At 40.1% G+C, this 20,396-nt stretch overlaps 1 protein-coding gene and 1 non-coding gene across 4 annotated transcripts in view; one reads left to right on the top strand and one right to left on the bottom strand.

Annotated features, from left to right (window-relative positions):
• SNAPC3 (small nuclear RNA activating complex polypeptide 3) overlaps nucleotides 1–19,000 on the bottom strand; it is a 55,163-nt gene extending 36,163 nt beyond the window's left edge. For all 3 annotated transcript variants that reach the window (XM_078369553.1, XM_054256312.2, XM_078369557.1), the window contains exons 1-3: nucleotides 18,671–19,000; nucleotides 17,877–17,954; nucleotides 3,587–3,671 (exon numbers count right to left, since the gene is read on the bottom strand). In XM_078369553.1, the coding sequence (XP_078225679.1) occupies nucleotides 3,587–3,671; nucleotides 17,877–17,954; nucleotides 18,671–18,987 (480 nt within the window). In that variant the 5' untranslated portion in view covers nucleotides 18,988–19,000. The remainder of the gene's footprint in view (nucleotides 1–3,586; nucleotides 3,672–17,876; nucleotides 17,955–18,670) is intronic.
• LOC118148311 (U6 spliceosomal RNA) lies at nucleotides 5,620–5,727 on the top strand. The gene has a single exon (XR_004735078.1). It is a non-coding gene; the product is annotated as a U6 spliceosomal RNA (small nuclear RNA).
• Nucleotides 19,001–20,396: the final 1,396 nt, after the last annotated feature.

Below are 20,396 nucleotides of genomic sequence, written 5' to 3'. Positions count from 1 at the left end.
TTGGGCAGTATAGCCATTTTCACAATATCAATTCTTCCTAACCATGAACATGGAATGTTTCTCCATCTGTTTGTATCCTCTCTTATATCCTTGAGCAGTGGTTTGTAGTTTTCCTTGAAGAGGTCCCTTACGTTCCTTGTGAGTTGTATTCCTAGGTATTTATTCTTCTTGTAGCAATTGTGAATGACAGTTCGTTCTTGATTTGGCTCTCTTTAAGTCTGTTATTGGTGTATAGGAATGCTTGTGATTTTTGCACATTGATTTTATATCCTGAGACTTTGCAGAAGTTGCTTATCAGTTTCAGGAGTTTTTGGGCTGAGATGATGGGGTCTTCTAGGTATACTATCATGTCGTCTGCAAATAGTGACAATTTGGCTTCCACCTTTCCTATTTGAATACCCTTTATTTCTGTTTCTTGCCTGACTGCTCTGGCTAGAACTTCCAGTACTATTGAATAGGAGTGGTGAAAGAGGGCATCCTTGTCTAGTGCCGGATTTCAAAGGGAATGCTTCCAGTTTTTGCCCATTCAGTATGATATTGGCTGTTGGTTTGTCATAAATAGCTTTTATTACTTTGAGATACGTTCCACCGATACCGAGTTTATTGAGGGTTTTTAGCATAAAGGGCTGTTGAATTTTGTCGAATGCCTTCTCTGCATCAATTGAGATAATCAGGTGGTTTTTGTTTTTGGTTCTGTTTATGTGGTGAATTACGTTTATAGACTTGCATATGGTGAACCAGCCTTGCATCCCCGGGGTGAATCCTACTTGATCATGATGGATAAGCTTTTTGATGTGCTGTTGCAATCGGCTTGCCAGTATTTTATTGAAGATTTTTGCATCTATGTTCATCATGGACATTGGCCTGAAGTTTTCTTTTCTTGTTGGGTCTCTGCCGGGTTTTGGTATCAGGATGATGTTGGTCTCATAAAATGATCTGGGAAGGATTCCCTCTTTTTGAATTATTTGGAATAACTTCAGAAGGAATGGTACCAGCTCCTCTTTGTGTGTCTGGTAGAATTTGGCTGTGAACCCATCTGGACTTGGACATTTTTTGTGTGGTAGGCTCTTAATTGCTGCCTCGACTTCTGACCTTGCCATTGGTCTATTCATAGTTTCGGCTTCCTCCTAGTTTAGTCTTGGGAGGACACAGGTGTCCAGGAATTTATCCATTTCTTCCAGGTTTACTAGTTTATGTGCATAGAGTTGTTTGTAATATTCTCTGATGATGGTCTGAATTTCTGTGGAATCTGTGGTGATTTCCCCTTTATCGTTTTTTATTGCATCTATTTGGTTGTTCTCTCTTTTTTTTTTTGGCCAGGCTGGCCTCCCAAAGTGCTGGGATTATAAGCATGAGCCACCACACTCAGCCAAGAACTCTTACAACTTAACAGGATAAACAACCCAACTTGAAATTGGGCAAGGCCAGGACTGGTGGCTCATGCCTGTAATCCCAGGACTTTGGAAGGCAGAGGCAGGAGGATCATAGTTCAGAAGATGGAGACCATCCTGGCTAACATGGTGAAACCTCGTCTCTACTAAAAATATAAAAAATTAGCCAGGCGTGGTAGGATGCACCTGTAGTCCCAGCTACTCAGGAGGCTGAGGCAGGAGAATTGCTTGAGCCTGGAAGGTGTAGGTTACAGTAAGCCGAGATCGTGCCACTGCACTCCAGCCTGGGGACAGAGTGGGATTCGCAAAAAAAGCAGAAAATGGGCAAAATACTTCAATAGACCTTTTTCAAAGAAAATATACAGATGGTCAAAAACCAAATAAGAAGATGTTCAGCATCACTAGTTATTAGGGAAATGCAAATTAAAATCACGAGATATCACTTCACGCCCGCTAGGATGGCTACTATTAAAAAAAAAACTACAAAATAAGTGTTCACAAGTACATGGAGAAATTGGAGCCTTCATGCATTACTAATGGGGATGTAAAATGGTGTAGTCGCTATGGAAAACGGTTTCTCATTATTAACCATACAACCCACCAATTCCACTCCTAGGTGCAGAAGCAAAGTAATTCTCAGGACTTAAAAAAATATTTGTAGGCTGGGCACACCTGTAATCCCAGCACTTTAGGAGACAGAGGCAGGTGGATCACAAGGTCATGAGTTTGAGACCAGTCTGGCCCTTCTCTACTAAAAATACAAAAATTAGCCAGGCATGGTGGCATATGCCTGTAATCCCAGCTATTTGGGAGGCTGAGGCAGAAGAAACGCTTGAACCCAGGAGGTGGACGTTGTGGTGAGCTGAGATTGTGTCACTGCACTCTACCCTGGTGACAAAGCAAGACAGTCTCTAAAAAAAAAAAAGTATTTTTATACTAATTTTCATAGCAGCATTATTCACCATAGCCAAAAGATGGAAACAACCCAAATATCCATCAACAGATAAACAGATGAACAGAACAAAATATGGTATATCCATACAATAGATATTATTCAGCCATAAAGAGGAATGAGTAAAGTTCTAATACATGCTACAATATGGATGAATCTATAAAACATTATGCTATGTAAAATATGCCATAGGCTGGGTGTTGTGGTTTATGGCTATAATCCCAGTACTTTGGGAAGCCGAAGTGGGCACACTGCTTGAGGTCAAGTGTTCAAGACCAGGCTGGCCAACATGATGAAACTCTGTCTCTACTAAAAATACAAAAATTAGCCAGCCATAGTGGCGGGCACCTATAATCCCAGCTGCTTGGAAGGCTGAGGCAGGAGAATCGCTTAAACCTGGGAAGCGGAGGCTGCAATGAGCTGAGATTGCGCCATAGCACTCCAGCCTGGGTGATGCAGTAAGACTCTGTCTTAAAAAAAAAAAAAAGCCATACACACAAAATAAACATTCTGCTTAAACAAGATATCTAGAATAGGCAAATTCATAGAGAAAGAAAGTAGAATAGAGGTTACCAGGAGCTGCAGGAGGGAAAACTGGTGAGTTATTGCTTAATGGGTATAGAATTTGTTTGGGATGATGAAAAAGTTCTGGAAATACTGGTGATGATTATATAGCATTGTGAATGTACTTACTGCCACTTGATCGAACACTTTAAAATGATCAAAATGGTAAATTTTATATTACGTAAATTTTACCACAATAAAAGTAAAATAAATGGAGAGACAATAGGTGCCCTTATGCATGATCAAGTGCCAGCACAGTGCCCAGCACATTGATTCTGGATCCATCATGTGTACTAGTTCCTAATTCCTTAACAGTCATCATCTTAAAATTTCCCAGAGTTTTACACGAGAGCACAGATAAGGATTAAGAATGTGGTTAAACCAAAATCAGGAGCAGAACAAAAAGGCAAGAAATAAGGTAGTAAAAAGGCATAAATTTAGCCTAATACTGAAAGCAAGACAAAACCAAGCAAGAACAAAGGCATAGATCTGAAAAAGTCAAATATGTGGTCACTTGAGTTCTAAAGGTCCTCTTTACTCACTAGTTCCCAGACTCAAAGGATTTTCTCTAGTTTGTTTTCAACTAAGCATATCCAGTATAAACTACCATATTACCATTACTAACAATGTCAGTTTACTGTTATAAGAGAAAAGGGTGAAACAGATGAGACTTACTTACCATCTCATAAACAAATGTTTCTTGTCTGCAGGCTCGATCTATTGTAATGGTTTCTTCCCGATGTTCCAAGAACCTTTTTCTAACTCTGTTGTAGACATTCAAAAAAAAAAAAAAAAAAAAATTAAAGTTCAACATTTGTTATTAGGGCTTCAAAAACATATTTAACATTCAGCTTTTTATTTGGAACTACTTTTAAGTAGCAAAAGCAGGAAAAAGTTCCCTTCTATCTCTTTTTCGGCTTCCCTTAAGTCAACATTGATATGATCATGAGACAATCATCAAGAGCCTGAAATAATTTCTTATACAATATTATTAGCTATAGGCCTTTTTCAAATTTCACACAATTTTTGATTTACTCATTTTTTTTTCCTGTTCCAGATTCCCATCCAGGATTCCACATGGCATCTGTTGCTTTTCCTTAGTCTCCTTGAGTTTGTTAAAATTCTTCAGTCTCTCCTTATCTTTCATGATCCTGACAATTTCAATGAGCTCTAATCAGTTATTTTGTAGAATGTCCTTCAAATTGGGTTTGACTGCTAGTTCCTCATGATAGGAACAAACTTAGAATTTTGGTAAGAATACTACAATGACGTCCTCCTCAGTATATCATATCAAGAGGTTCATGTTAGTTTATAGTGTAAAAGGAAGAGAAAGAATAATAATAATACAAAAGAATAAAGAGTAATTTTTGTACTTCAAAATAAAAAATAAAAACACTTTAAAAAGAGGTTAATGAGGCCGGGCGCAGTGGCTCAGGCCTGTAATCCCAGCACTTTGGGAGGCCGAGGCAGGTGGATCACAAGGTCAAGAGATCAAGACCATGCCGGTCAACATGGTGAAACCCCGTCTCTACTAAAAATACAAAAAATTAGCTGGGCATGATTGCGCGTGCCTGTAATCCCAGCTACTCAGGTGGCTGAGGCAGGAGAATTGCCTGAACCCAGGAGGCGGAGGTTGCGGTGAGCAGAGATGGCGCCATTGCATTCCAGCCTAGGTAACAAGAGCGAAACTCTGTCTCAAAAAAAAAAAAGAGGTTAATGATATTAATATGACATATTACTAGTAATATTTAGCTTGTTTTCTGTCTGCCAGGTTCCTCTACCAGAAAGACACCTCGCTTTCTATGAACTTGGTAAATATTTTGGAGGAGATACTTTGACACTATGCAAATCTTGTTTCTCCTCGAACTTCACCCAGGAATTTTAGCATTCATTGATAGGTTTTGTCTGCAATATTTCCGTGGTGTATGCCAAATGGCAGTTCTCACCTTCCCTTCTTCTACATTTATTCATTGGAATTCTGCTTTGAGGAAGACCTACCACTTTCCTCCCATCAGTTTATTTAATCATTTATATTAGTAAGAACCTACAGATATTTGTCTTATTCTGGGGTCAAAAATCTAATACTATCATTATTTTGTTGTTCAAATTGTTCCAGCTTTAATCATTAGGAGCTCCTTCAGGTTAGCTCAACAAGTCCTCTCCTTTTTAATTTTTTTATTTTATTTTTTGAACATTCCCTTACTTTCTGGCACCACAAGATGCTTGAAGCCCATCCTGTGTTTTTCTTGTCTCATCCCTGGTATCAACCACTTCTAAGAACTGTAGTTCTTTTACTGGAAAAAGGTGTTTAGAGACCAGTATCTGGGTTCTAGGTGTTCTCACTATTACTGGAGTCACTGCCTCTAGGCCTGTCAGCTGAGATAGGCAGGAAATATACGTATGAATGCTAACCTATACATGTACAAATATCTGTATTTCTGTATTGTACTGTTAGATATTTAAAACTATGAGTTTATACTGATACCCTGATCCCAAACTAAAACCACAGGATTCATTTTAGCTTTCAACATTTCCTTGTTTAAAGCTTCTTTCTCCACAAATGAGAAATCCAGCTTTCACTGTCCACAACCTATTGACTTATTTGTTCAATTCTAGTAAATACATAAAATAGTTACAGAATTGCTAACCTATACCCTTGTGAGAAACACTAACTTATAAACAGAACTGTCTTCGCCCTTATATTATATCGATATGCTTTTGATAGCATTTTATTATTTAAAAATTGGAACAATACAGTTAAGATTAGCACGGCCCCTGTCCATGGATGATATGCAAATTCATGAAGTGCCTCAAAAAACAAAAAAAAGATATGCTTTAACATAGACTTTAGTTCTTTCTTCCCCACCCTCCCACCCTCTTCAGTGGTGTTATATTATACATCTGTAATATAACTAGGCTTATTTTTTAGTTTTTGAGTTCAGTTTTGGGTTCCCCCCACCTACATCCTGGTTGGTTTTAATTATCTGATTACATTTGGGGTATGTGAAATATATGTGGAACATCACTATGATCCTAAGAGTCACAAGTGTCACTCCCTCTCTGTCCCTACAACCTGTTCCCATTCCCTCCCTTCTTTCCACCCCTTTCTGTCCCATCCCTGCAGGCAATCTGTCTCTATAGTTTCGGTTTATCCTTTCCATTTCTTTTGTTCAAATAAACAGATATTTGTGTACATTCTTCTATCTCCTTCTGTATCAGTCTGAGTTCAACTGGGAGGAAAAAATGAGTATCAGTTTGAACAAAGAAAGGTTAAGGATTCAATAACTTTAACACAGGATTGGAATAATGAGGAATTGGCAGGGAAGCAGTAAAGGGAACAAATAACAAATAGGAGCACTCTATCCCCAGGGCTGAGAAAGTGCAAGGAAGTCCTTTTCTCTTCCCAGGACTGAGATCCAGATGAGCTGGAGAAAGAAGTTGCCGTAGTGCTACATCAGTGGATCCTGCTAGAAATCCATCCTCCATAGCACCTGGAAAACCTGTTCAGGGGAGCTGTGGAAGGAAATGGGGTTGGCAGGGAAAGCTGCTGGGCGCTGGGTGCTTCAGACTGCAGTGTATTGCAGGAGTGGGCACTGGGGAAGCGGTGTGCACTGCAGGATCCTGCTGAACCAGCACATCAGATCAGAAGCAAAACCCTTGAGAGTCCTGAAAGGTCTCTCCAATGCCCTTCACTAACAAAGCTTAACGATGTGCTAGCTGGCAAGAAGAAAGTATTTAAAAAGCCAAGGTCCATTTTTACAGAGCAGAAAAAAAAGTAAATTTGAAGATGAGAGCCAATAATCTACCCCTGGCACACTTTTCTTACGTAAAAGGTGGCATATTTTATATATGGGACTTTACTTTTTTCACTTAATAGAACATACTGGTAATTACTCTCTCTGAGTTAATCCTTCCTCGTCCTTCATTATAGCTGCAAAATATTACAGTGTGGATTTCCCATAGCATATTCAACACCCTTCTCTCCTATGTCTGTATATTTAAGGTGTTTCAAATACTTTGCAATTACAATGTTTCAAGGAATAACCTTGAACACATGTATTTTCATATTGTTGGAGGGGTATCTGTGGTATAAGTTGCTAGAAGTGGAATTGCCGGGGCAAAAAGCATGCATATATGTAACACTGTGTTAAGTATTACAAAATTTACCCTACAGAAAATTTCTAACAAACTGCATTCTCATCAGCAATGTTAAAAAAAACCCCACCTGTCTCCCACAGCCTTGTCAAAATAATGCATCACATATTAAAATTTCTCCCAGTCTGATAGGAAAGAAAAGGTATCGGTGTGTAGGTTTAATTTTCATTTCTCTAATTTTGAGTATGTTTGAGCATTTTTTCATGTTTCTGAGTCATTTTCATCTTTTTCGTGTGTGAATTACTGGTTCATGTCTTTTTCTCATTTTCCCATTAGGTTTTTGGTCATTGTTTCTCAACTTTTAAGAGTTCTTATGTATTAGGGATATCAGCCCTTTGTAGTATATGTTATATTTTCTCCAAGTTTGGCAGCTGTCTTTTGACTTTATGTTGTAAAAACATTTTAATTTTTAGATAGTCAGTTTTATCAATCTTTTCATTTCCTCTGGATTGGAGTAACAGAAATCCTTTCACCACACACCAGGGTTTGTAGGTTTCATTCCCTACACTTTGATCTCTATCTATTATTCTTGTGTATAGTGTCATAATATATTATGACATTTATATATTATGACAATTCTGTATGTATTTGTCTCTAACTCTGAACTTTTTATTCTGTTCCACTGGTCTATTTGTCTATTCATGAGCTACTACCCACCATTTTAATTATAAAGGCTTTGTAGCATATCTTAATATCTGATAAAATTACTACTTCCTCATAATTTTTTTTTTTTTTTTTTTGAGAATGAGACTCACTGTCCCCCAGGCTGGAATGCAGTGGTGTGATCTTGGCTCACTGCAACCTTCGCCTTGCAGGTTCAAGCCATTATCTTGCTTCAGTCTCCCAAGTAGCTGGGGTTATAGGTGCCTGCCACCATGCTCAGCTAATTTTTGTATTTTTAGTAGGGACAGGGCTTTGCCATGTTGACCAGGCTGGTCTCAAACTCCTGACCTCAGGTGATCTGCCCATCTCAGCCTCCCAAAGTACTGGGATTACAGGTGTGAGCCACCATCACCCAGCATCCCTCAAGACTTTCTTTCTCCCTCCAGAAACTTCCTAATCTTGTATGCGTTTTCTACATGAATGCTATATGCTATTACCAACTTGTTTAACTTCATAAAATAACAGATATTTCTGGGTTTTCTTTTTGAGGCAGAGTCTCACTCTGTTGCCAGGCTAGAGTACAGTGGCCTGATCTCAGCTCACTTCAATCTCCACCTCCTAGGTTCAAGCGATTCTCCTGCCTCAGCCTCCCGAGTAGCTGGGATTACAGGTGTTCACCACCATGCCCAGCTAATTTTTTTGTATTTTTAGTAGAGATGGGGTTTCACTGTGTTAGCCAGGATGGTCTGGATCTTGTGATCTGCCCGCCTCGTCTTCCCAAAGTACTGAGATTATAGGCGCTGGCCACCACGTCTGGCCACTTCTGGTATCTTTAGTGGGATTACACTATGTTTATAATTTAATTTAGGAAGAACTGACATCACTGTAATGTTTAGTCTTCCTATCCAAAACAGAAAATATCTTTCAGTTTGTTCAAGTTTTTTTCAGTCTTTCAGAATTGTTTTGGAATTTTCCTAAGTCTTATACATTTATTGTTAAATTTATTTCTAAGTATTTAACCTTCTTTTTGGTTATCCTAAAAGGAATTTTTCTCTATATCTAATTGTTTATTGCCATATATCTGAAGGCTATTGAGTTCTATATATCAATTTTGTATTCTGTTTCACTAAATTCTTTTTTTGTTTGAGTTATTTTTCACATGGAGTATTTTTCCTTGTATTCTAATCACATAATCTGCAAATAAAGGAAGTTTTTCTTCTTTACCTACACCTATGCCTCTAATTAATTTATCTCATTAAATCATATGGCTAAAACCTGTAGACTCTGTGGCAAAGTAGTGGAGATAGTGGGCATGCTTGCTTTTTTTCAGATCTTAGTAGAAAATGCATGTATTGCTCCCTTATTAAATAAGATGCTAGCTTAACAACTATATGTATTTTATCACATTGGAACAGTATTCCTCCAATTTCTATTTCCTCAGTATTTTTATCATAAATGGGTGCTGAATTTGTTAAGGCTTTTGCAGCATCTCTGGAAATAATAAAATAATTTGTCAAATGTATTAACATGGTGTATGATATTAACACGTCTTCATACTGAACCAACTTTCCATTCCTGAACTAAATCCCACTTGACAATGGTGTAGAGTATCATCTTGATATGATGCTGGATTGTGTGGTAATACTGTGTTGAATGATCCCCATGTCAAGTTTTCTTTCTCTATATTAAGTATCCATGTCGCCGGGCATGGTGGCTCAAGCCTGTAATCCCAGCACTTTGGGAGGCCGAGGCGGGTGGATCACGAGGTGGAGAGATCGAGACCATCCTGGTCAACATGGTGAAACCCCGACTCTACTAAAAATACAAAAAATTAGCTGGGCATGGTGGCGCGTTCCTGTAATCCCAGCTACTCAGGAGGCTGAGGCAGGAGAATTGCCTGAACCTATGAGGCGGAGGTTATGGTGAGCTGAAATCGCGCCACTGCACTCCAGCCTGGGTAACAAGAGCGAAATTCCATCTCAAAAAAAAAAAAAGTATCAGTGTCATGTTTGTTTCAGAAAAATAATTAAGATGTTTTTCTTCCTTTAAGGCCCCGAAGCACTGAGAATATTTGGTCTTCGAATGTCTGGTAAAATTCTGTAAAACCATCTGGACTTGTAGCCTTTTTGAGACAGTTCCTTAAATAACTTTCTCTGTTTTTCTACAGAAACTGTCTATGTTTTCTAACTCTTATGGGCTTAATTTCAGCAATCTGTTTTTCCCTAGGAAATTATCCACGTAATTCAGGTTTTCAAATTTATTTGCTTAGAGCAGGGATCAGGTTAACTTCTCCTTAAGGCGTTCCAAATAGTAAATATTTTAGGTTGTGGGTCATATGACCCCTCTCACACAACTACTGAACTTGCCATGTAGTACAAAAGCAGCCACAGACAATATGTGAATAAATGGGCGTGATTATGCATGAAAACAACCAGCTAGCCCACAGGATGTAGTTTGCCAGTCCCTGAAAAAAGTACCACTTACTGGTCTCAATCGTAAAAAAAAAAAAAATTGTTTCAATAGTTTTAATTTTTCAATCTCAAAAAAATCACTTCCATTTCTTCTTAATCAAGTTAACTATTATATTATCTGCAAATAGAGGGGGTTTTTCTTCTTTGCCTACTCTTATGCCTCTAATTAATTTCTCTCGTCAGACTGCATAGCTCATACCTGTAGACTATGTTGCAGAGTAGTGGAGATAGTGGGCATGCTTGCCTTGTTCCAGATCTTAGTAGAAAATGCATTTATTGGTCCTCTACTAAGTAAAGCTGGGCGTGGTGGCTCACGCCTGTAATCCCAGCACTTTGGGAGGCCAAGGTGAGCAGATCACCTGAGGTCAGGACTCTGAGACCAGCCTGTCCAACATGGTAAAACCCCTTCTCTACTAAAAATACAAAAAAAATTAGCTGGGTGTGGTGGCCCATGCCTGTAGTCCCAGCTACTCGGGAGGTTGAGGCAGGAGAATCACTTGAACCCAGGAGGTGGAGGTTGCAGTGAGCCAAAATCAGGCCACTGCACTCCAGCCTGGGTGACAAGAGTGAGACTCCTCTCAAAAAATAATAATAAAATAAAATAAAATGCTAGCTTTACAACTATTCAGTTGGATATAAAATCCTTAATTCACACCTTGAATTTCCTTTTAAATTACTGCTCTATTATTGCCTTGCTTTATAAGTTAATTAACTTTTCAATTGTTTCAAAAAGCCAATATTTTGATTTAAAATTAATTAGACCCATGGTTTTCTTATTCTTTTCCTCACTTATTTCTGTTATCTTTATTATTTCCTTTCTAGTATTTTCTTTTCACTTACTTCATTATTATTTTTTCATTTTCTGAGCTGGAAATTTGTTTTCTTTTTGTTTTAGAGACAGGGTCTTGCTCTGTTGCCCAGGCTGGAGTGCAGTGGTAAAATTATGGCTCACTTCAGCCTCAGCCTCCCAGGTTCAAGTGATCCTTCCACCTCTGCTCCCTGAGTAGCTGGCTGAGCTCCCTGAGTGCCACCACAGCTGGCTAATTGTTTTTATTTTTTGTAGAGGCAGGTTCTCCCTATCTTGCCCATAATGTTCTCAAACTCCAGGACTCAAGCAATCCTTCCATCTTGGCCTCCCAAAGTGTTAGGAGTACAGGCATAAGCCACGGCACCCAGCCTGTTTGTAATATTTTATTTTGTGAATGTCATTGATATTTCCTTTGTGACCTAACACATGATCAATTTTTGTGAACATGTCATATAGTTTCCACTAGCAGGGAGCAAATTTTATTTATACGTACCTTCATAAGATATACATTAAAACGTCCTGGTTGGGGCAGGTATAAAAAAAAAAGAAAAAAGAAAACAAAAACATCCTTCATCAAAATGCTTTGGGGCTTGAATACTATTTGTCTGATATTAGCATCACTACTCCTGCTCAATTTCTGTTTCCATTTACCTGGAATACTTTTGTCTAACCCTTTATTTTTAGCTTTTCTGAATCACTTTATTTTAGATATATTGCTTGTCTCCCCAAGATTTTTGTTTTATAAGCCAAATTGAAAATCCTTTTTTAATAGGTTGCATAAGACTGATGCATTTGGTCTCGACTCTATTATAATATTTTCTAATTATATGTATTTTGTTGTATTAGCTCTTTTTCATTATGAAATGTGTATTCTTTTCCACTTATTTTTTTAGAAATTGAGGGGGAGTTGGTATTTCTATTATTGTTCTATTGGTTACCTTTGTGCTTATATCTATTAAATCCCATAGTTACTCATTTTCTTAATTAACGCTTTACTATCTGATGTGTCAGGTTTTTCTCTGCAGTAGTCTTTAAAGCCCACCTATTGGCTGGGGATAGTGACTCACGTCTGTAATCACAGTACTTTGGGAGGCTGAGGAGGGGCGGATCACGAGGTCAGGAGTTCTCTATGCTGGCCAGGCTGGCCAACATAGAGAAACCCTGTCTCCACTAAAAAATACAAAACAATTAGCTGGGCATGGTGGCTTGTGCCTGTAGTCCCAGCTACTTGGGAGGCTGAGGAAGGAGAATTGCTTGAACCTGGGAGGTGTAGGTTGCTGTGAGCCAAGATAGCACCACTGCACTCTAGCTTGGGAAACAGAATGACATTCATCTCAAAAAACAACAACAAAAGCCACCCATCTATTATTGCCCACATATTAATTTTTCTCCTTACATAGTTTTAGTTGCAATATTGTATTTTGTTACAATATCCAACAGTTGCACAAATCTTCACACCTCATCCTCTCCATCCTTAGTCTTTTTGCTGAAAATTTCCCAGTCATCAATTGGCTGGATAAAGCTCATTCTCTTATATATTCCTCAGAAATGGCTGGAGGGTACAGAAATTACCCAAGTTCTTGTATGTTGAAAACTCTTTTTCTATAACCTTGATATTTGAGGAAATTAAGTTGGATATAAAATCCTTACTTCACATCTTCAATGAGTTTAAAAAAAAAAACACTGCTCTATGTTGCCTTGCTTTGTACATTAGTTTTGCAACATCTGATGCTTTCTGTAAGTTTGCCTTTGTAAGTTGTGTGTTCTTTTTGCATGGAAGACTTGATGATTTCATCTTTATCTCTGAAATCTAATAGTTTTACAAATATGTATCTCAAAGTCAGTAAATCTGGGTTAATTTTTACAGGTACCTAGTGAATGCTTTCTAATTTTTTTTTTTTCAATTTCTGGAAACTTTTGTTAGATTATGTTTTTAAATATTAATTATGTTCCATTTCTTTGTTTTTCTTCTTCAGGGACTCTGATAATAAGAATATTATGTCTTTACCTATCTACCATTCCCCACTTTCTGATTCATTTTACTCTTTTCTTTGTCATTTTCAATTCTCTTGCTTCTTTGTATGCCTTTCTTCATTGCCTCCTACTTTCATTTGAGTCCATTTGTCCTTGGGTATCATATAATTTATTCACTTATGAATGAGGTAACTGTCTTTTTCTTCCATTCCTTTCCTACGTTTCATCAACTTTTTTCATTTCTCCTTTAGTCATCCATTCTTATTAATAGTTTTTAAAAATTATAAGCCATGGTAGACATTCTTATACCCTCAAATGCTTATTTGAGTAAATTCAGTTCTGTTTGGAGTGTAGACTTACAGGCTTTCTTCTGTTTCCTGGTTGTTTTCTGGGTGGAAGGAGGTAGTCTGCAAAGTTGATTTGTATAAATCAGTTATTTCCTGATTATCTGCAATAAGTTTCTCTTTAGATTTTATTTCCTCTTGCTCATTTTTGTAACACTTGGGACATTGTGATAGTTCACAAGATTCCCAGTTTAATGGTGCTCTTTTCGTCACTGCAGTCAACCTCAGATATATGAGAGTTATTTGAGTTTTTTTTTGGAGTCTCACTCTGTCACCCAGGCTGGAGTGCAGTCACCATGTTGGCTAACTGCATGCAACCTCTGCCTTTAGGGTTCGTTCAAGCAATTCTCCTGACTCAGCCTCTGGAGTAGCTTGGACTCCAGGCACACACCACCATGCCCAGCTAATTTTTGTATTTTCAGTAGAGATGGAGTTTCACCATACTGGTAAGGCTGGTCTTGAAATCCTGGTGACCCACCTCAAGTGACCCGCCGTGTTTGAGTTTTTTAAAAAAATCATTTGTGGTTGGTTTGGTGGTGGATAAGAGTTATGAGTCCTCCAATATCGTGGCTCTTTTTTTTTTTGCAAGACTCTAAAAGTTCCCTTTTTTAGCCTTTAAACAGTATATCTTGGACCTGTCAACAGTGCTTTCTTGGTCACAAAAGTGAGGGAGATGAGCAAATCTAAAATTTCTATTGTATTAAAAGTAATGCTGGTGAAGAACTGGGCACAGTGGCTCAGGCCTGCAATACCAGCCCTTTGGGGCGAGGTGGGGAGATCATTTGAGGTCAGGAATTCCAGACCATCCTGGTCAAAATGGTGAACCCCATCTCTACTAAAAAGATAAAAAATTAGCCAGGCATTGGTGGCACATGCCAGTAATCCCAGCTACTCAGGAGGCTGAGGTGGAAGGATTGCTTGAACCCAGGAGATGGAAGTTGCAGTGAGCAGAGATAAGCCACAGCATTCCAGCCTGGGTGACAAGAGTGAAAGAGACTGTCTCAAAAAAAAAAAAGTATTGTTGCTGCAGCTTTTGGAATGACAAGTAAGTTTTAGCAGCACCCATGTAGTAACAATTCTCTCTCCTATTCCTAGGTATTAAGACCTTCCAACTAAGATGTCAAAAAATTTCAAAACTGCTGAAGCTATGCAGCTTGCTATAGATTAAGAGAGCAACATGTATCAAAGAAGAATCAGTATCTACCAACTATCTTTTGTCCCTTATATGCAAAAAATGAGTTCCTTCATTAGATGTAGGGGAAAAAAAAGTACCAGAAATTTATTTTATGTCATAATAAAGAAATGGTGTACTCAGGTTTTGTTTTTACAATATAATAATGTTAAGTTATTAGTGAGGAGAAGGAATGTTCAGAGGCAGATAAAGCATAGAGTACAGATTTAGGATTTTGCCACAAGTCTAACTTTTTTTTTTCAGGACCATTAAGGTTAACATCAGTCATGTATCAAATAAACCAGCTTCACAATATACCAAAATAACCCCAGTTGAAGAATACTGTACTGATTTACATTAAATTATATATAATTCTGCCTACAAATCCTGTTCGGAGGACTAGAAGATAACCAAAGAGATCTAGTTGACCTAGCAATCAGAGGAAGCAATGTTCAAATAGTCTTAAAATTACTATTTAACATGGCTTAACAAAATTATTATAAATTAAAGTTATTATTTAGAGTCTGCTTTATTATGATTATCAATGTTCTTTTTTCAGTCTATCTCTAAAAATCACTTCCTGAGTCTTCTGAAAGTTTATTTATTCCACTCATTCTACAAATATTTGTTGGCTCCCTACTATGCACTCAGTTCTAGGAACTGGTAATATAGCAGTGAGTATGGCAGATATAACTATGGAACTTTTTTTTTTTTCAAGGCTACTGAAAATCAAGGAACTTTCAAGTGTAGGCTAGAAGACAGAAAATAAGACACATATATTACAGATGTGATAAGCATTTCAACAGGGAACTACATGAGCGTATAAGGGAACCTAAATGGAGTCCTTAGTCCTTTAGCTAAGACTTGCAGGATAAGAAGAAGTCAGCAGGGCCAAGGGATAAGGAAGAATGACTGTTCCGGGCAAACGCCTGTAGTGAGAAAGCACATTCCGGGAACTGAAACATAGTGCAGTGTGTCTGGGCCAGGAGCAGTGGCTCACGCCTGTCATCCCAACATTTTGGGAGGCCAAGGCAGGCAGATCACCTGAGGTCAGGAGTCCCAGACCAGCCTGACCAATATGGAGAAACCCCATCTCTACTAAAAATACAAAATTAGCCAGGCGTGGAGGGTCATGCCTGTAATCCCAGCTACTAGGGAGGATGACGCAGGAAAATCGCTTGAACCTAAGAGGCAGAGGTTGCAGTGAGCTGAGATTGCACCATTACCCTCCAGCCTGGGCAACAAGAGCGCAACTGCATTTCAAAAAAAAAAAACCAGCAAGGCCAGCAAGGGTCCATCCCATAGAGGCCTTTGTGAGCCACTACAGACTCAGGACTTTAGCCTAAGGGACATCAAAAGGTTTGAGGCAAGAGAGTAACACAGAGAGTAACACAACCAGATTTGCTTTTTAGACAAATACAACTAATCAACAATAGTTACAGAGAACCAATTGGAACAAGGTAGTATAGTAGGCCTGAGGACAATACATAGATGGGAGTTTGGACTCTCAACCTGCCTTCAAGGACTTTAAAAATGTTAGCATTCAAGGCAGTATAAATGCATGTTTCTTGGCTGGGCGTGGTGGTTCACGCCTGTAATCCCAGCACTCTGGGAGGTCGAGCCTCGTGGATCATCAGAGGTCAGGAGTTCAACATCAGCCTGGTCAAAATGTTGAAACCCCATCTCTACTAAAAATACAAAATTTAGCTGGGCATGGTGGTGCACACCTGTAATTCCAGCTACTTGGGAGGCTGAGGCAGGAGAATTGCTCCAATCCAGGAGACAGAGGTTGCAGTGAGCCAGTATCATGCCACTGCACTCCAGTTTGGGAGAGAGCGTGAGACTCTTTCTTGGGGGGGCGCAGGGAAGAAGTGGTATGTGCTGGGCGTGGTAGCTCATGCCTGTAATCCTCCCACTTTGGGAGGCCGAGGAGGGCAGATCATTTGAGCTCAGGAGTTTGAAACGAGCCTGACCAACATGGTGAAACCCATTTTTACTAAAAATGCAAAAAAGCTAGCTGGCCATGGTGGCGGGTGCCTGTAATCCCTGTAATCCCAGCTACTCGGGAGGCTGAGGCAGGAGAATCCCTTGAACCCAGGAGGTGGAGGTTGCAGTGAGCAGAGATCACACACTGCACTCCAGTCTGGGCAACAGAGTAAGACTCTGTCTTGAAAAATAAAATAGAAAATATAAAATAAAATAAAGAAGTGGTATGTTTCAGATGGGAAAGAGGCCACATGCATCTTGAGCCATCCAAAAGAGAAAGTGGTTGAAAATAAATCTGGAAAGACAGATATGGGATATATGTGGAAGGCTTCAAATATCCAACTAAGGAGTTTGAAATTTTTCCATACAGGAGATGTAAGGCCATAGACTATTTTAAGCAAAATGGTATGCTCAGGCAAATAGCGTGATGGATAAATCAGTGGGAGAAATGACTGTATTTAGCAGAGACAATTAGGAACCTTGCATAGTGCTCCAGGCATTGCTGCTGTAAAAGTTAGCAGTAGGAACCAGGGGAACAGACTTGGCAGTTATTATAAAAGAAAACCCAAGTAGAGTTGAAATGACTGACTGAATATTTGAGGGGGATAATAGGGTAGGATCAAGAATGACAGAACACGGCTGAGGTGGTATGAAATAAGTGGACTGTAAATTGGAAATTATAAATTTCACTATTACATGCACAACTTCTCTATGGTATTATCATACAGCAGTGGCTCTCGATGAGTGGTAGGCAGACCAGAATTGATCTGTGACCTTTTTGTTATCCAATCTGCACAGAAAATAAAAGGAAGCCCTTAGAAGCTTCCATTACCAGTTAACAGTAAAATTGCTATTTTACCTCTGTTAAATTTGATAATTAAAAACTTGAACTTATATTGTGTTTGTCTTTTTAAATTCCATTTTCTCGTAATTCTTTTTTATAATATTTTATCAAAGTAAAAATCTGTCAGATTTAAATATTTTTTAAACTAAAACTGTCCTTCACCACAAATAGTTTGAGATACACTATCAGTATTTAGCTTGCTTCCCACCAGATCTAAGTAGACTAACTCTACCTCTGTAAACACACATTCAAAAATATTCAAAAATAAACACAAGTTTGAATATGAACTGATTACAGATTACGGATTTCTTGATAATTTTCTTAGGTATAATACCACAATAATTATGTAGGAGAGTGGTACCTTTAGGAGCTATCTGCTGATGTATTTAAGGGTAAATTACCATGTCTAACTCACTGAATGGGATAGCAAAAGGAAAAAACAGCAGGCATCCCATACACACAGCTAAAGTAAACATGGTCAAATGTTAACAATAGCTGAATTTAAGGTATAGGTATACAGATAACAATCAGTATGGTACTTTCAACTTTTCAAAACATAATGTTGAAAAAAATGTTTAAATAAATAGAACATTAAAAACCAAGTCCTCCATACCCCAAAGTCACCAGGTCAGTATTCTCTGGAATGACTTCTGGATCCTCACCGTCCTCAAGGCATTTCAGTTTATCCAAGCTAAAACAAAAAAGGAAAAGCAGTATTTTAAGGTCGGCTCTGGATCTTCTTCACAACGAGTTAGGGCTGTTTTTCTAAATACATTACTGAATTACGAAGCCATATAAAATCCAGCAGGCGGCTCAGAGGCCAGAACTCAAGACAATGATTTCTGTGGTTGTATTTTACAATGAAAAGGCCGATAAAGGCAGCCAATACTGTTAAATGGAGAAAGAGGTCATTAAAATTATTTTTTATTTTCATCCCCAAATAAGGCACTTTTTGGAAAAATTTCAGTAACAGAATACCCGGAAGGTCCCCAAAAGAAACCAGTTAGTAGAGATTTTAATACTCCTCTGATGAAGTCTCCCGCAACTTCACCATTACTCAGGTTCCTCCATTGTCAAAGTGTCTGTCAACGGCAGGTACACGTCGCTGTTACCCTGATAGCTTTTCTTTATTAACAAGCACTTTTAGAATAAGCAAATAGAAAAACTAGTCTTCGATGCAGCTGTCTTGTCCCTTTGCTCCAACTCGCAGAAACTGTGCATTCGGTTCTCGGTACTTCTCCTGGTGTTCCAGAGAGGCTCCAGCGGGTTGAAAGCTTTGAAAGGGCGATATTTCTAGCCCAGGTCTAAACCACAGGCCCTCTCAGGGATGAGCCCCAGAGGAGGGCAGAAGCAAGGCTGCAACCCGTTTGATCCCATGCTGCAAGAGCCCCTCTGTTCTGCACTCACCCGCACACCGTCCTCAGCTCAGCCGCCGCCTCCAAACTGCAGTTCAGATCCCGGGCCACCGCGGCATCCTCCCGGTCGGCGTCAGCGCTCCCCTGACTCGCTGGCAGCACGGATGCCGGCGGCTCCTTTAGCGACAAGTCCCCGGCACCACGCAGACGGCCCCGCCACAGCTCCCCAAAGGCACCCACATGGAAAGCGCGCGTACTTAGCTCGGGAAGCTCATACTCTGGAAAGTTGCAGCCGTCAGTGCCGGAAACTGGGTCCTGCCGGCCACCCACCAGGTTACACGCTGGGCCACCCTGACTGCCTTCAGCCATGTTCTTCCCACTCCCTTCCCTGCAAAAGCCTGGCGATCAAGGCCTCGCGGAGCGTGATGGAACTTGTAGTTGCACTGGGCGCCCGGCCGGCGACTGGCGGGGCGGCGCGGGCGGGGCTTCAGACACTACATTTCCCGGCAGGCCACAGGCAGGTCCGCCCCAGGGCGCGGCACCGCAAGGCTCTGCGGGCTGGGCGCTGCATTGTTCTTCCACCCGGGCAGTGCGGGAACCGTTGCGACTCTTGGTTCACCGCAGCGGGTGGGGCTGGGTTTCTGGTCCCCGCTGTTACGTAGCAACTCCCTCTGCCTGGTAGGGCGGCCTCTCCGGGCGCTTAGGCCCCGCTCCTTGCTGCTCTCGGACCAAGGGGTGCGGGGCTTTTTCTTGACTCCAGGGTTCAAGGGCTGCTCTGCTGCCTGCTTGCTCTAGAGCCTAAGAAACAAGGAGGGCGAGGGCCGGGACCAGGGACACGACCAGGCCCCATATTCGTCTGCGTGCGTGCGTGTGTGTGTGTGTGTGTGTGTGTAGTGTTTCAGAGCGTCGTGTATCACACACTACACATGATTAACCCTGATGTATGTTTTTAGAAATTACAACAACCTTTCCAGGTAAGGAGCATCACCCCGTGTTGCTGTTGAGGAAGCAGTTACCTGCGAGGAAAAGAGAAGCAGGATCGTAACTCAAGTCAGTCTGGCTTCAGATGGAGCTCTCTCCATTTCTCAGAGGCCCAAAAGGACATGGCAGGACATGCAGAAGCAGCCCCGGAAATTTATTACCCTGTAATCACATGCCATATAATTAACCCATTTGTGTTCAATGATTTTTAGTATAGTCACAGACTTGGGTAACCATCACCACTATTTGAGAGCATTTTTACCACTCCAAAGAAGAAACTTGTTTGGAGTTTCTTCCCAACTCCTCCAGCCCTAGCCAACCAAGAAACTACTTTCTGTCTCTCTAGATTTAACTAATCTGGACATTTAATGTAAATGGAATTTTATGGTCTTTCGGTGGTTGGCTTAATATTTGCAAGGTTGTTAACAGGTAGTTAGGCATGAGCAGAGCAGGAGAGGGCTCTTCCCCCACCCAAGAGGAATGTGGGGTGATGATTAGGCCTTTATCACATTGCCTCTAAAAGTGATAAATTGGCAGCTGGTGCCAGGGAGAGGCCAGTTCCTGATGGCCCACACCTGTTGCACTAAAGTGTTCATTGAATGCAGATGATAGGGGGAAGCAACTACCAGGGCATACGCATTAAGAGACAAAAATCAGGCAGTATGAACTTCTACGGGAACTCTACCAGAAAAGGGAAGAAAGCATCAGATGGGCATGCGTACAACTTCCTACACACTGAGCTGTGCTCACTTCCCAGGGGTAAGGAGGGCACTGCGCATGCAGGCGTTCCACCGTAA

The sequence above is a fragment of the Callithrix jacchus genome, chromosome 1 (assembly GCF_049354715.1).
Source record: "Callithrix jacchus isolate 240 chromosome 1, calJac240_pri, whole genome shotgun sequence".
Lineage (NCBI taxonomy): Eukaryota > Metazoa > Chordata > Mammalia > Primates > Cebidae > Callithrix > Callithrix jacchus.
Note: the sequence above shows the minus strand (reverse complement) of the source record. Positions and strands in the feature narration are given on the sequence as shown.